At 40.3% G+C, this 14,268-nt stretch overlaps 1 protein-coding gene across 1 annotated transcript in view; it reads left to right on the plus strand.

Moving 5' to 3' along the window:
- Heca (hdc homolog, cell cycle regulator) overlaps window positions 1-14,268 on the plus strand; it is a 58,668-nt gene that overhangs the window by 25,952 nt on the left and 18,448 nt on the right. Inside the window, exon 2 of the mRNA XM_052169289.1 lies at window positions 8,771-9,811. Within this exon, the coding sequence (XP_052025249.1) occupies window positions 8,771-9,811 (1,041 nt within the window). The remainder of the gene's footprint in view (window positions 1-8,770; window positions 9,812-14,268) is intronic.

The following is a 14,268-nucleotide window of genomic DNA, read 5'->3' on the forward strand; positions in this document are numbered from 1 at the left end:
GTTGTAATTTCTGACAGGAAGCTGGCATTTATTGCTCACACGGCCAGATAAATCAGACAGTCCTGTTGTATCTGTTGGACAGCCTAGGGAGAAGTAAAACCTTTGCATCTTCAGCCATTGGAATTCCTAAGGTTGAGGAGGACTTTCTTATGGTCTTTATCCTTCAAACACCACTTGGAAACTCCTAAGAGAGTAGGACATTTTGAGGTCCTGAACTACAGCTCACATGGTTAGTGGGACTAAGAAAATTAAGGCATTTAATTTTGGCCAAATCTTGACTATTTCTTACTGACTACAGAGGATATTGGCAAAGATTATGAAAACCCACCCTTTTTTCTCATGAACAAAAAGGCTTTAAAATCAGAGTACAGTGCTATAAAATGACATAAAGACTTTAAAAGCTGTCCAAAAAGCTCCCTGCAGATATCCATGTCTATATGCATGCACTTGCACATATAACCATTTTTATGATGTGATGCAATTTAGAAAACTGGCCCTGCTTTTCCTTCAGAAAAATGCTAGTACTGCGTTTAGATGCTAGAGTACCATATCCTTAAACTCTAAATCTGAGCAAGAGAAAACGCCTACAAGTTTATTGTCTAGGACAATGTGATCCTATTATATAAAATCTAACTGTCCAAATTTCAAGGAGAATAATATTAACAAAAGATTTACAATATATGCATAATTTTAGAAGATACATTTCTCCAAATTATGCATTAAACCACTTTATATTTCCAAACTAGCAGATCACTAAATTATAAAAATGCGTTGTTACTTGGTGGTCCTACATGGTTGTAGAGCTGCTAACCTTTGGCAGTGTGCTTCCACGAATCCTTAACCTTAATAGAGCATCTTCAAGGATCTGGGTGATAATGGCGATATTTTTATGTTCTCTGTTATAATTTATACCCTTCAAAGTATTTGGGTGAATTGACACTAGTGTTTAAAAACATTGTGGAAATCAGTAACTTTGGAGGAGAAATGAGATGGGATGAAAGATACTGACATGTCATATTGTTAATTTATGAGGTAAACTAGATGCAGAAATAACAGCTGATACAATTTAAAAGATACCCATTAAATTTTAAAAAACCACAACACAATGATTACTTCTTTATGCATTTTGAACATGTTTTTCCTATACATGACTCAAGTCCATTGATTTGTTTGTTTGTTTTTGTTTTGTCTTGTTTGGGGTTTTTTGTTTTGTTTTGTTTTGTCTTTTTTGGTTGGGGCAGGTTCTTATGACCAGTTTTGTAAATAAAATTATATTTTGTGCTTTATGAATCCCTGTCACCCAAGTTCAGGATAAAAGGGCTTAGGTTAGAGAAGATATAAAACGCTTATTTTTCTGACATTGAGGGCACCTTTAAGATGTTAAAACAGATCAGTTAGTGAAATTTTTGGAGTGTGCCATACTGCTTGGTTTATTATAGGGAAAAATACACTACTACCTCTTGTTAACTTAAAACACACACGAGAAGTCATGATCAACAAGGAGTGGGTTGAGAGTAATACAGGCAAGATAGTGGTAGCATTTTGCATAAGAGTATTTAATGTGGTGCTTGGAGGTTCACTGTAAAGAGAGATGGTGTGAGTGGGAGTCAGGAGTCTGTGACAGGGATTTGATGCTAAGAGAAAGCTGAGAGGAACCAGGCGAGAAAGAGGAGGGTGTGTGCTTGTGTGCAGTGGAAGGGGAGAAGTGAAAAAGGGTAGCATACTCTTTGTGCTACCGTCCCCGTGTGTCTCAGCAGTCTGCCCATGTGGACAGAAGGCTGCACACCTCTGGAGCTGGGCTGGGAACTCAAGTGTCTTGATTTTTTTTTTAATTTTTAAATTTTTTTTTTAGCATTGTGTTAGAAAACTGATAGGACTTTTTAGCAATAATTGCTTAAAGTTAAATGAATAGGTGTTAAGCTCTATTTGAATTACAATAATTTTTATTATATCATCGTGACCTTTTGATGTAGGCACTGTTATTTCTATCATTTTATGGATAAAGAAAGAAAAAAAACAGCATGGGGCAGTTAAATGTTCTGGCCAGGGCCTGAAAACTAATGAATTGAGATATAAACAGGCTATCAGCACTTCATGTAGTGAAAGAAACTACTTTGACATGGGTTGTTCAGAAATTCAGAAATTCATACTTGGTGTTCTGAGTACAGAAGGCTGGGCGCATAATTGTTTGAGAAAGTGAGGTGACCCAAAAAAAAAAAAAAAAAAAAAAAGACTGGGTATATCTATCTCTGTTCACCAGCACTTCAGCTACTCTACAGTATTACATCTGCTTGGTCCATTCCTTCCATCAGCAAAACATTTATTACATGCCTACTGCATTTTCCTAGTCACACATTTACAAGGCTAGGTAAGACCTTGTCTCCACTACAGACTTCAGAGGTCTAGAAAGTCTTTATAAAGTTAGAGGATCTTTCTTCCTGACCCAGCCCCACCTAACTCTGAGAATGTGTAGGATACTTGAAATTGTTTTAAGAGGGATGGAGAGAACTCAGTTTTACAGTTAAAATCCTGAAAACAGGGTACCTCATAGGTGAGCAGTAAATGACTATTCTTTATTGTTTTAAATTTAAAATTTTATTTTTTGAGAATTCATACATGAATACTGTATCATGATGGTGCTGGGGACTCAAAGTCATGCATGTGTGTGACAGTAAGTGCCTTACTAGCTGAGCTGTTTATACACTTAGCTCTATACACACTTTTAAAAATATTACTGACTGTGTACAAGGACATTTTCAATATCACTTGTGAGATTTTCATGATTTAATGTTTCAGGAGATGGTTGTAATACATGCTTTTACTGAATGTAGAGTTTCTCTTCATTACTAAAGGTTTTTAGATGTGTCTGGTTAGTTCATCTAATTTATATCATAAATGTTTATAACAGCATCCCATATATATGGGACTGCTGTTCTCTTAAGAATTAGGGGTTTTAGATGGCACCTGTCTTAGTCAGGGTTTCTATTCCTGCACAAACATCATGACCAAGAAGCAAGTTGGGGAGGAAAGGGTTTATTGAGCTTACACTTCCACATTGCAGTTCATCACTAAAGGAAGTCAGGACTGGAACTCAAGCAGGTCAGGAAGCAGGAGCTGATGCAGAGGCCATGGAGGGATGTTTCTTACTGGCTTGCTTCCCCTGGCTTGCTCAGCCTGCTCTCTTATAGAGCCCAAGAAAACCAGTCCAAAGGTGGAACCACCCACAAAGGGCCCTCCCCCCTTGATCACTAATTGAGAAACTGCCCCACAACTGGATCTCATGGAGGCACTTCCCCAACTGAAGCTCCTTTCTCTGTGATAACTCCAACCTGTGTCAAGTTGACACACAAAACCAGCCAGTACAATTGACCCCTTGTCAACTTGACACACAAATACATCACTATTAAGCCTCAACCCTTACTTTCTTATTCATCCCCAAGATCTAAATTACTTTAAAAGTCCCACAGTTTTTACACATTAAAAGTTCAATCACTTTAAAACGTCCACTAGTGCTACATAGGGGCTATATAGTGAGATAGCAATACAACAAATAGGGATTTTGTAACACAACTAATTTATTGTAGATATGATTTGGAATCTTTTGGTGCTGTTTTCTTAGAGTCACAGAATCTGTTTTTAGATGTTTTGGTTAGGAAGTGAAGAGTGTAGCATCACTCACTTAATTTCTAAGCACTTACTGTATAGTATATCCAAAACAGAAAAGTAGAAAATATAATGGGACAGTTTGCATTTAGCTGGAGAGCTAGCCACAAGGCATAATATTATGGTAGAAGTAGTTGAAAACAATACCCAGTATAATGGTACTTTGCAGTTTATCAAGGGTACATAGGTCTGAGATGAGTAGGTGGGTGTTTTTATCTTCACAGGTGATGAATGGCTCAGTGTAGGTCAGCAGCAGAATTAGCACATGCACTACATCTCCTTCCTCATCTCTTGCCTTTCCAGTGTGGTCAGGGGAAGGAGAGGCTGCATGAGAGGATAGGGCATAAGCAGAAGTCCCTGTGCTCTTCCCAGTGTGCTCCTCCTTTTATTATTTCTAATCATCCTATTGCTTAATCTCCTGCCTTCCTCCCATCCTCATTCTGGGGTTGGAGGTGTATCACAGAGTGAGGTGTCTGCCGTAGTATTACTCAATATTAAGCAGGCTCTTGACTTTGTTTTTGCAACCTAGCTGCAAGGCCACATTATAGAGGCTGATGTGTAAACATGCAGAACTGGCAAGGTGGAATGCTGGCCTATATTTGTCAGCCTTTCATTGCTATGATAAAATACCCTAGGTAGGCTACTTATAAAGAGTTTATTTACCTCATAGATTTGGAGGTTCCAGGGCATGGTGTGTGCATGGGTCCAGTTCTGTACGGGTTCTGTATGGCTGTAGTCCAGGACCATGTCATCAGTCAGCCAGACTACTAGGACTACATTTCAGAAAGTATTCCTAACTAACTGAAGACAAAGAAAAGTAGTTCTCCGTGATCATACTCTTGTTCCAAGAGACTAAGAGTGCCCTTCCAAGGGCCCAGGTCCTGTTAGGCTCCACCTCGTAAAGATCCGTGCCCTCTCACATTGCCATAATGGAGACCAGCAGACGAATACGTGGGGCGCACCCAACTACACCCACACTGTAGCATGGCCTTTCCACATAGAAACTTGGAGGCAGAAAGCAGGAGGGACTTGCTGTAATGAATGATGGTTTTAAAGGCACAGGGAAGTGTGGACAGAGCTATAAACTTGTCTTCCTTCCATGTATCTGTAATAGAGATTAAAAAAAAGGTTTATTTAATGTATATGAGTACACTGTCACTGCCTTCAGACATACCAGAAGAGAGCATCAAATCTCATTATAGGTGGTTGTAACTCACCATGTGGTTGCTGGGAATTGAACTCAGGACCTTTGGAAGAGCTTAAGGAAGGTCTTAAATGCTGAGCCACCTTTCCAGCCCCAGAGCTCTTAATACAGTTTTCTGATTCATTCAGCTTCAGGGGTCTGTTAGATGGGAGTTGCTTAGTATTCAGATTTAAGTATATCTGCTTCTTTTTGGAAATGATCTAAATAGAGTTTCTCCTTATTAGTTTACCTTAGTCATTTTTTAAAAGGCAAATGGCAGGATTAATATAGTAACAAAGGCTACCTTGCCAAAAGCAGTCTACAGATTCAGTGCAATCCCCATCAAAATTCCAACAGCTCTTTTTTCTTCTACTTTTGTCATGTATGAGTTTTACATGGTAGTGTCTTAATGCAACTTTATTTAGCTTCTGATTGATTGTAAGAGGCCTGGGTCAGGTGGTATAGTATGTGTGTGAAGGTAGTCTCTGAAGCATTGGGCAGGAAGACCCAAGGTTTAATAGATGTCCTATCCTTTCTGTTTTAAGCACTGTGTGTATATGTATGTATGTACAACTAAAGTATTTTTATCTGAATTTTCCACAGAAGAAACTGACAAGAAAAGAAGTAACTTGTCCAAGGATACTAGCTTGTAAATCTGTGGGTCATGGCACCTTTGGGGTTGAACAACCCTTTAACCAGGGGTCACTTAAGACCATCAGAAAACACTATTTAAGTTACAATTCATAACAGTAGCAAAACTAAAATGAAGTAGCAGTGAAACGAATTTTATGGTTGGGGTCACCATTTTGTGAAGAACTGAATTAAAGGGTTGCAGCATTAGGAAGGTTGAACACTGTAAATGGCACTGGTATGCAGGCATTCTGGTGGCAGAATGGATGCTATGGATTACTCTTCTATACAAATGGGATTTGTACAAATGAGGATTAAGGATTTAGACTCCTAGGAGGCAGATGGAGAATGCACAGCAGTCTTTTGGGCTGTTTTGCTGAGGCCCTGGCATCCCACTCTGAAGGAGATAATTGGATGCATGAGACACAGCTAGTGTTTGCACAGGCTCTCCACCTGTGCTGTTGGAAGTGGTGGGAAGTTGTGTTAGTTTTTCATTGGGCAGTGAGGTTGTGTTTCTAAGGAAGATGGTGATTTGTTCCCTGTGTTAGTTTTCAGGCTGCTGTGTTGTCCTAAGTTTCTAAAAAATGCTCTGATCTCAGCATTGAGATCCATTCTCATTTTTCTTTTCTGCCCTCTGTGGCTGCCCTCCAAGTTTTCCAGACAGTTATACACATAGTTGCTACCTTTTCATCTTGCACAGCGTGCTCCCCGTTGCCGCTGACACATCCCTCATGCAGCAGAAGAACAGCCCTCACAGAGATGGCAGTGCTTGAATCACTTTTTGGCCTTATCTTACTAGTAGTTTTTAGTCTTTACCCTACAAGGAATATCCGAAAATGTCTGCAGAAATTCTGGGCATTAAATTTGAGAGAAAGGATACTATTGGTAACCATTGGGTAGAAGGCAAGGATATAGCTAAATATTTTGTAAAGCACAGGATAGCTCCTACCTCAGGAATTATTTAATCCCCAAATTGTCAGTTGTTCAAGGACATAACACTAACCTCCATTCTTAATCATTTCCTGTTTGACATGATTCTCTCTCAACTTGTCTGCCAGCGACTTCTGTTTCTATCTTACTGTTCTCTGTAGAGGGGTCTCTTGTACTGTTCTTGATGTTGGTACTTTCTGCCCTGATTCTCTTCCTCAATCTCTTGTTATGTTCATGTTTCATATTCTCCTTGAATGTCTCTTGGATTCCAGGAATTTAACTAGCATCTCTTGATATGTGATCCCATCTGTACTGTGTTTGAACTCTCTTAAGCTTTGGTCATATTCATCTTTCTCTGTCACACAAGTACTTCCTGTACATCAGGTCCCAAATAGGCAAGTTGGTAAGATAATTGTTCTTCATAGGAAATTAAGGTGGTGGGGTAATACAGCTGAAATGCTGAGGGTCCGTGGATTCTAACTTCCTATAACACACTGGACAGTCACACTGCACAAATGCCAGAAGTGCCCTGGTTAAGGAAAGCAAATTTTGCTTTTAGTTTCTTCTTGGGGATGTGAAGAAAGAAATGCTGACCACTGGTTCCAGTCAGCAGTCATATGGAAGAATGGGAAGTGAAAGGGAAGCAGCATACAATGCAGACTGGGATGTAATGAATTATATTGAAAATTGTGGAAGTGCAAAGAGAGCAGCTGGGGAAGCTGCTGGTTTGTTGGTCTGTGTCCTGGTCTTTTCTGGGCAGGGAGTCACACGTAGTCTCCACCCACGATAGTGGCAGCTCTTAGTTTGGGCCTGTGGTATTGAACGGCTAGAACTGTATCTGGTCTGTTCCTGCCCTGCTTGGCTCTTAATTTCCCAGTTTGGATATACACTTTGCAAATTTTGCTATCTCTTGTTAAGACCTTCAGCTATTACCATCCAAAGCTTCTTTAATAAATATGCCATAAGTTATATAGTATTGGCTCCATTAATATAAAAACATCAGTAAGCTAGGTACTGCGAATTCTATAAGCATATATTTCTAAGCATGTGTATATTTCTCACCAAAATTATAACCTACCAATTATTTAAATATAAGTGTATATATATATATATATATATATATATATATATATATTAATTACACATTTATAAAAATGACCAGCCTACTTTCTCAGGGTTAGTATTTCTTGGAATTCAGACTTACCTATTCTCCTCTTCCCCACTTTAAAAGAAAATCTATTTTTTCAGATTGGAGAAAAGAAAATACAGTGATTGTGCATATAGTCCTTACAAACCCTCATGGAGCCTTTCACCTCACTGTTAGTGGGTTCTGTAAAGTTAGGTTCTGAATCTGTGTTGATGCATAGTAGCATTCAATCCTATAGCTTACTTTTAGGTTTCACTGCTGGTGTTTATGTGCTGTGGATTTTGACAAGTGTGTGCGATGATATGCAAATTCTGTCACAGTATCATACAGAGTTGCTGTACTATCCTAAAAATAAGTTCATCCTTCTCTTCCCTTCCCTGTGTAAGTACTGATCTTGTTTATTGTATCTGTCACAGGTCTTAGTTACATTTTTTAAAATATAGATTCTAAGCTCAGATACTAGATTGATGTTGAGAAGCTGTAAGAATCCGGTGCCTGTCAGTCTCCATGCACACACTTAACTTTTCAGAAATGGGCCTGTGTTGAGCTATTATGTGTTCTTCAGTCATGGGAATCTGCTCAGCTGCTGGGACCCTGTGTGGGTAACATAAGACTTCAGAAATGCCTCTTTGTTGCTTTCTCTCTGTATGCTTCAAGAGAGTGGTTGTTTTATTTCTCAACTGGAGTTCTGTGTAGGCCAACAGTCTGACCAGACACCCTGCACTTAGTATCTGGTGACTCTAGAAGAAGAGTTGAGATGAGGCTGGTCTATTTTCTCAGTGCTATCCTCTATTCAGGACAGTTGCTATCCAAAACCCCTGGTGGTAAAGCATTTTGAAGATGCCACCAGAACTGGTTGGTGTAGTAGCTTCAAATTAATTCCTAGTTGCCTTGCAGTTTTACAGGAACTCTGATACTATCTTTTGTTATACCCACATCTTGAGAAAACTTTATACCACACTATTATAAGGCCAGATACACAATTGAACTATGAAGGATTTCGACTTCTTGAAACTTACCAGTATGTTTTTCAGCAAATAAGTAATATTACTTATACTTTGGGACAGCATCATATCAGAAGCAAATAATGGATGTACTACATCTGCCCGGTGTTTGTTGAGGGGAGGTGTAACTCACATGAATGGCCAGGGGGACAGATGGATGCCCTCTGCAGTCTTTGTATCCTTGTGCTGAATCTCTTTTTGTTCTTCTTTCAGAAGCTCCTTGTGCCACCCCCCTGATCTGCAGCTTTGGGAGACCGGTGGACCTGGAGAAGGATGACTGTCAGAAGGTGGTGTGCAACAGTGAGCACTGCCCCTGCAGCACCTGGATGCATCTTCAGTGCTTCTACGAGTGGGAGAGCAGTATCTTGGTGCAGTTCAACTGCATTGGCAGGGCCCGCAGCTGGAATGAGAAGCAGTGCCGCCAGAACATGTGGACCAAGAAGGGCTATGACCTGGCTTTCCGCTTCTGTTCCTGCCGCTGTGGGCAGGGCCACTTAAAAAAGGACACAGACTGGTACCAGGTAAAGCGAATGCAAGATGAAAAAAAGAAGAAGTCTGGATCAGAGAAGAACACAGCAAGGCCTCCTGGGGAGGCTACGGAGGAGGCCAAAAAATGTAGGCCCCTGAACAAGCCCCAGAAAGGCCTGAACCATGACCTTCCTCGGCGGCACTCCATGGACAGGCAGAACTCCCAGGAAAAGACAGTCAGTTCTGCAGCCTATGGGGCCCGCTCCCCTTGTGGCTCCCCTGGCCAGTCCCCACCCACAGGCTACTCTATCCTCTCCCCAGCCCACTTTAGTGGTCCCCGCTCCTCCAGATACCTTGGGGAATTCTTAAAGAATGCCATTCATCTTGAGCCTCACAAAAAGGCCATGCCAGGCGGCCACGTGTTCAGAAATGCCCACTTTGATTACAGTTCGGCTGGTCTGTCTGTACACAGGGCAGGACACTTTGACACCCCTGTACAGTTCTTGCGGCGACTGGACCTCTCTGAACTTCTCACTCACATCCCCAGGCATAAGCTAAACACTTTCCATGTCCGCATGGAAGACGATGCCCAAGTAGGCCAAGGCGAAGACCTCCGGAAGTTCATTCTTGCAGCCCTCAGTGCCAGCCACAGAAATGTTGTAAACTGTGCTTTGTGCCACCGGGCGCTCCCTGTGTTTGAGCAGTTCCCTCTGGTGGATGGAACTCTGTTCTTAAGCCCTTCAAGACATGATGAGATTGAATATGATGTTCCTTGTCACCTTCAAGGTATAGGTGTTGATTCACCTTGCCTGGTTTCTGTTTGTTGAAACCCAAAAAGCAAACAAAATGGAACTACATTTCTACTTTAACTGTACTGACATGCTTTTATTCTAGCCAGGGACTTTATAAGTAACACGAGTATTTCAGCTTCTCCCAGTGGCTGGTGGTTTTTGTACTCTGAGCAAACTGTACTGGGTACAATTCTATGTCCTTGTTCTGTGCTAATTTTGATGAAAGGATAGCTAATGTTTAGTTTTTCACAATGGGATAAAAATTTAGAGAAGGAATTCATTTCTCTTTGCTGTGAAATAGTTTGAAACCTTTAATGTGCTTAGCAGGCTGTGATCTTTTTTTTTTTTTTTTTTTTTGTCTTTTTTTTTTTATTTGATATAATTTATTTACATTTCAAATGATTTCCCCTTTTCTAGCCCCCCCCACTCCCCGAAAGTCCCGTAAGCCCCCTTCTCTTCCCCTGTCCTCCCTCCCACCCCTTCCCAGTTCCCCGTTCTGGTTTTGCCAAATACTGTTTCACTGAGTCTTTCCAGAACCAGGGACCACTCCTGCTTTCTTCTTGTATCTCATTTGATGTGTGGATTATGTTTTGGGTATTCCAGTTTTCTAGGTTAATAACCACTTATTAGTGAGTGCATACCATGATTCACCTTTTGAGTCTGGGTTACCTCACTTAGTATGATGTTCTCTAGCTCCATCCATTTGCCTAAGAATTTCATGAATTCATTGTTTCTAATGGCTGAATAGTACTCCATTGTGTAGATATACCACATTTTTTGTATCCACTCTTCTGTTGAGGGATACCTGGGTTCTTTCCAGCATCTGGCAATTATAAATAGGGCTGCTATGAACATAGTAGAGCATGTATCCTTATTACATGGTGGGGAATCCTCTGGGTATATGCCCAGGAGTGGTATAGCAGGATCTTCTGGAAGTGAGGTGCCCAGTTTTCGGAGGAACCGCCAGACTGCTTTCCAGAGTGGTTGTACCAATTTGCAACCCCACCAGCAGTGGAGGAGTGTTCCTCTTTCTCCGCACCCTCTCCAACACCTGCTGTCTCCTGAATTTTTAATCTTAGCCATTCTGACTGGTGTAAGATGAAATCTTAGGGTTGTTTTGATTTGCATTTCCCTAATGACTAATGAAGTGGAGCATTTTTTAAGATGCTTCTCCGCCATCCGAAGTTCTTCAGGTGAGAATTCTTTGTTTAACTCTGTACCCCATTTTTTAATAGGGTTGTTCGGTTTTCTGGAGTCTAACTTCTTGAGTTCTTTATATATATTGGATATTAGCCCTCTATCTGATGTAGGATTGGTGAAGATCTTTTCCCAATTTGTTGGTTGCCGATCTGTCCTCTTGATGGTGTCCTTTGCCTTACAGAAACTCTGTAACCTTATGAGGTCCCATTTGTCAATTCTTGCTCTTAGAGCATACGCCATTGGTGTTCTGTTCAGAAACTTTCTCCCTGTACCGATGTCCTCAAGGGTCTTCCCCAGTTTCTTTTCTATTAGCTTCAGAGTGTCTGGCTTTATGTGGAGGTCCTTGATCCATTTGGATTTGAGCTTAGTACAAGGAGACAAGGATGGATCAATTCGCATTCTTCTGCATGCTGACCTCCAGTTGAACCAGCACCATTTGTTGAAAAGGCTATCTTTTTTCCATTGGATGTTTTCAGCCTCTTTGTCGAGGATCAAGTGGCCATAGGTGTGTGGGTTCATTTCTGGATCTTCAATCCTGTTCCATTGATCCTCCTGCCTGTCACTGTACCAATACCATGCAGTTTTTAACACTATTGCTCTGTAGTATTGCTTGAGGTCAGGGATACTGATTCCCCCAGATTTTCTTTTGTTGCTGAGAATAGTTTTAGCTATCCTGGGTTTTTTGTTGTTCCAGATGAATTTGATAATTGCTCTTTCTAACTCTGTGAAGAATTGAGTTGGGATTTTGATGGGTATTGCATTGAATCTGTATAGTGCTTTAGGCAAAATGGCCATTTTAACTATATTGATTCTACCGATCCATGAGCATGGGAGGTTTTCCCATTTTTTGAGGTCTTCTTCCATTTCCTTCTTCAGAGTCTTGAAGTTCTTGCCATACAGATCTTTCGCATGTTTGGTAAGAGTCACCCCAAGATACTTTATACTGTTTGTGGCTATTGTGAAGGGGGTCATTTCCCTAATTTCTTTCTCAGCCTGCTTATCCTTTGAGTATAGGAAGGCCACTGATTTGCTTGAGTTGATTTTGTAACCTGCCACTTTGCTGAAGTTGTTTATCAGCTGTAGGAGCTCTCTAGTGGAGTTCTTTGGGTCACTTAGGTAGACGATCATGTCGTCTGCAAATAATGATAGTTTGACTTCCTCCTTTCCAATTTGTATCCCTTTGACCTCCTTATGTTGTCGAATTGCCCGAGCTAGTACCTCAAGTACAATATTGAAAAGATAAGGAGAAAGGGGGCAGCCTTGTCTGGTCCCTGATTTCAGTGGGATTGCTTCAAGTTTCTCTCCGTTTAGTTTGATGCTGGCTACCGGTTTGCTGTATATTGCTTTTACTATGTTTAGGTATGGGCCTTGAATTCCTGTTCTCTCCAAGACTTTAAGCATGAAAGGATGCTGAATTTTGTCAAATGCTTTTTCAGCATCCAATGAAATGACCATATGATTTTGTTCTTTGAGTTTGTTTATGTAGTGGATTGTATTGATGGATTTCCGTATATTGAACCAACCCTGCATTCCCGGGATAAAGCCTACTTGATCATGGTGGATGATCGTTTTGATGTGTTCTTGGATTCGGTTGGCAAGAATTTTGTTGAGTATTTTTGCATCGATGTTCATAAGGGAAATTGGTCTGAAGTTCTCTTTCTTTGTTGGATCTTTGTGTGGCTTTGGTATCAGCGTAATTGTGGCTTCGTAGAAGGAATTGGGTAGTGTTCCTTCTGTTTCTATTTTGTGGAATAGTTTGAAGAGTATTGGTGTTAACTCTTCTTTGAAGGTCTGGTAGAATTCTGCACTGAAACCATCTGGTCCTGTGCTTTTTTTGGTTGGAAGACTTTCTATGACTCCTTCTATTTCTTTAGGCTTTATGGGACTGTTTAGATGGTCTAGTTGGTCCTGATTTAATTTTGGTATTTGGTATCTGTCAAGGAAATTGTCCATTTCCTCCAGATTCTCCAGTTGTGTTGAGTACAGGCTCTTGTAGTAGGATCTGATGATTTTTTGGATTTCCTCAGTTTCCGTTGTTATGTCTCCCTTTTCATTTCTAAGTTTGTTAATTTGGATACTTTCTCTGTGCCCTTTGGTCAGTCTGGCTAAGGGTTTATCTATCTTGTTGATTTTCTCAAAGAACCAGCTCCTAGTTTTGTTGATTTTTTGTATGGTTCTCTTTGTTTCTACTTGATTGATTTCGGCCCTGAGTTTGATGATTTCCTGCCTTCTACTCCTCCTGGGTGAAATAGCTTCTTTTTGTTCTAGGGCTTTCAGGTGTGTCATTAAGTTGGTAATGTATGCTCTCTCCATTTTCTTTTTGGAGGCACTCAGGGCTATGAGTTTTCCTCTTAGCACTGCTTTCATTGTGTCCCATAGATTTGGGTATGTTGTGTTTTCATTTTCATTGTGTTCTAAAAAGTCTTTAATTTCTTTCTTTATTTCTTCCTTGACCAAGGTGTCATTGAGTAGAGTATTGTTCAATCTCCACGTGTTTGTGGGTTTTCTGTTGTTTCTGTTGCTATTGAAGACCACTTTTATTCCATAGTGATCAGATAGGAGGCATGGGATTAGTTCTATCTTTTTATATTTGTTGAGGTCTGTCTTGTGACCAATTATATGGTCGATTTTGGAGAAGGTACCATGAGGTGCTGAAAAAAAGGTATATTCTTTTGTTTTAGGATAGAATGTTCTATATATATCAGTTAAATCTAATTGGTCCAAAGCTTCAATTAGTTTCATTGTGTCCTTGTTTAGTTTCTGTTTTCCTGATCGGTCCATTGAGGAAAGTGCAGTGTTGAAGTCACCAACAATTATTGTGTTAGGTGCAATGTGTGCTTTGAGTTTTAATAAAGTTTCTTTTATGAAAGAGGGTGCCCTTGCATTTGGAGCATAGATGTTCAGGATTGAGAGTTCTTCTTGTTGTATTTTTCCTTTGACCAGCAAGAAGTGTCCCTCAGAGTCTCTTTTGATGACTTTGGGTTGAAAGTCAATTTTATCTGATATTAAAATGGCTACTCCAGCTTGTTTCCTGAGACCATTTGCTTGTAAAATTGTCTTCCAGCCTTTTACTCTAAGGTAGTGTTTGTCTTTGACCCTTAGGTGTGTTTCCTGTAAGCAGCAAAATGTAGGGTCCTGTTTACGTATCCAGTCAGTTAGTCTGTGTCTTTTTATTGGGGCATTGAGTCCATTGATGTTAAGAGATATTAAGGAATAGTGATTGTTACTTCCTATCATTTTTGACGTTATTTT

The sequence above is a fragment of the Apodemus sylvaticus genome, chromosome 23 (genome assembly GCF_947179515.1).
Source record: "Apodemus sylvaticus chromosome 23, mApoSyl1.1, whole genome shotgun sequence".
NCBI classification, from domain to species: Eukaryota; Metazoa; Chordata; class Mammalia; order Rodentia; family Muridae; genus Apodemus; species Apodemus sylvaticus.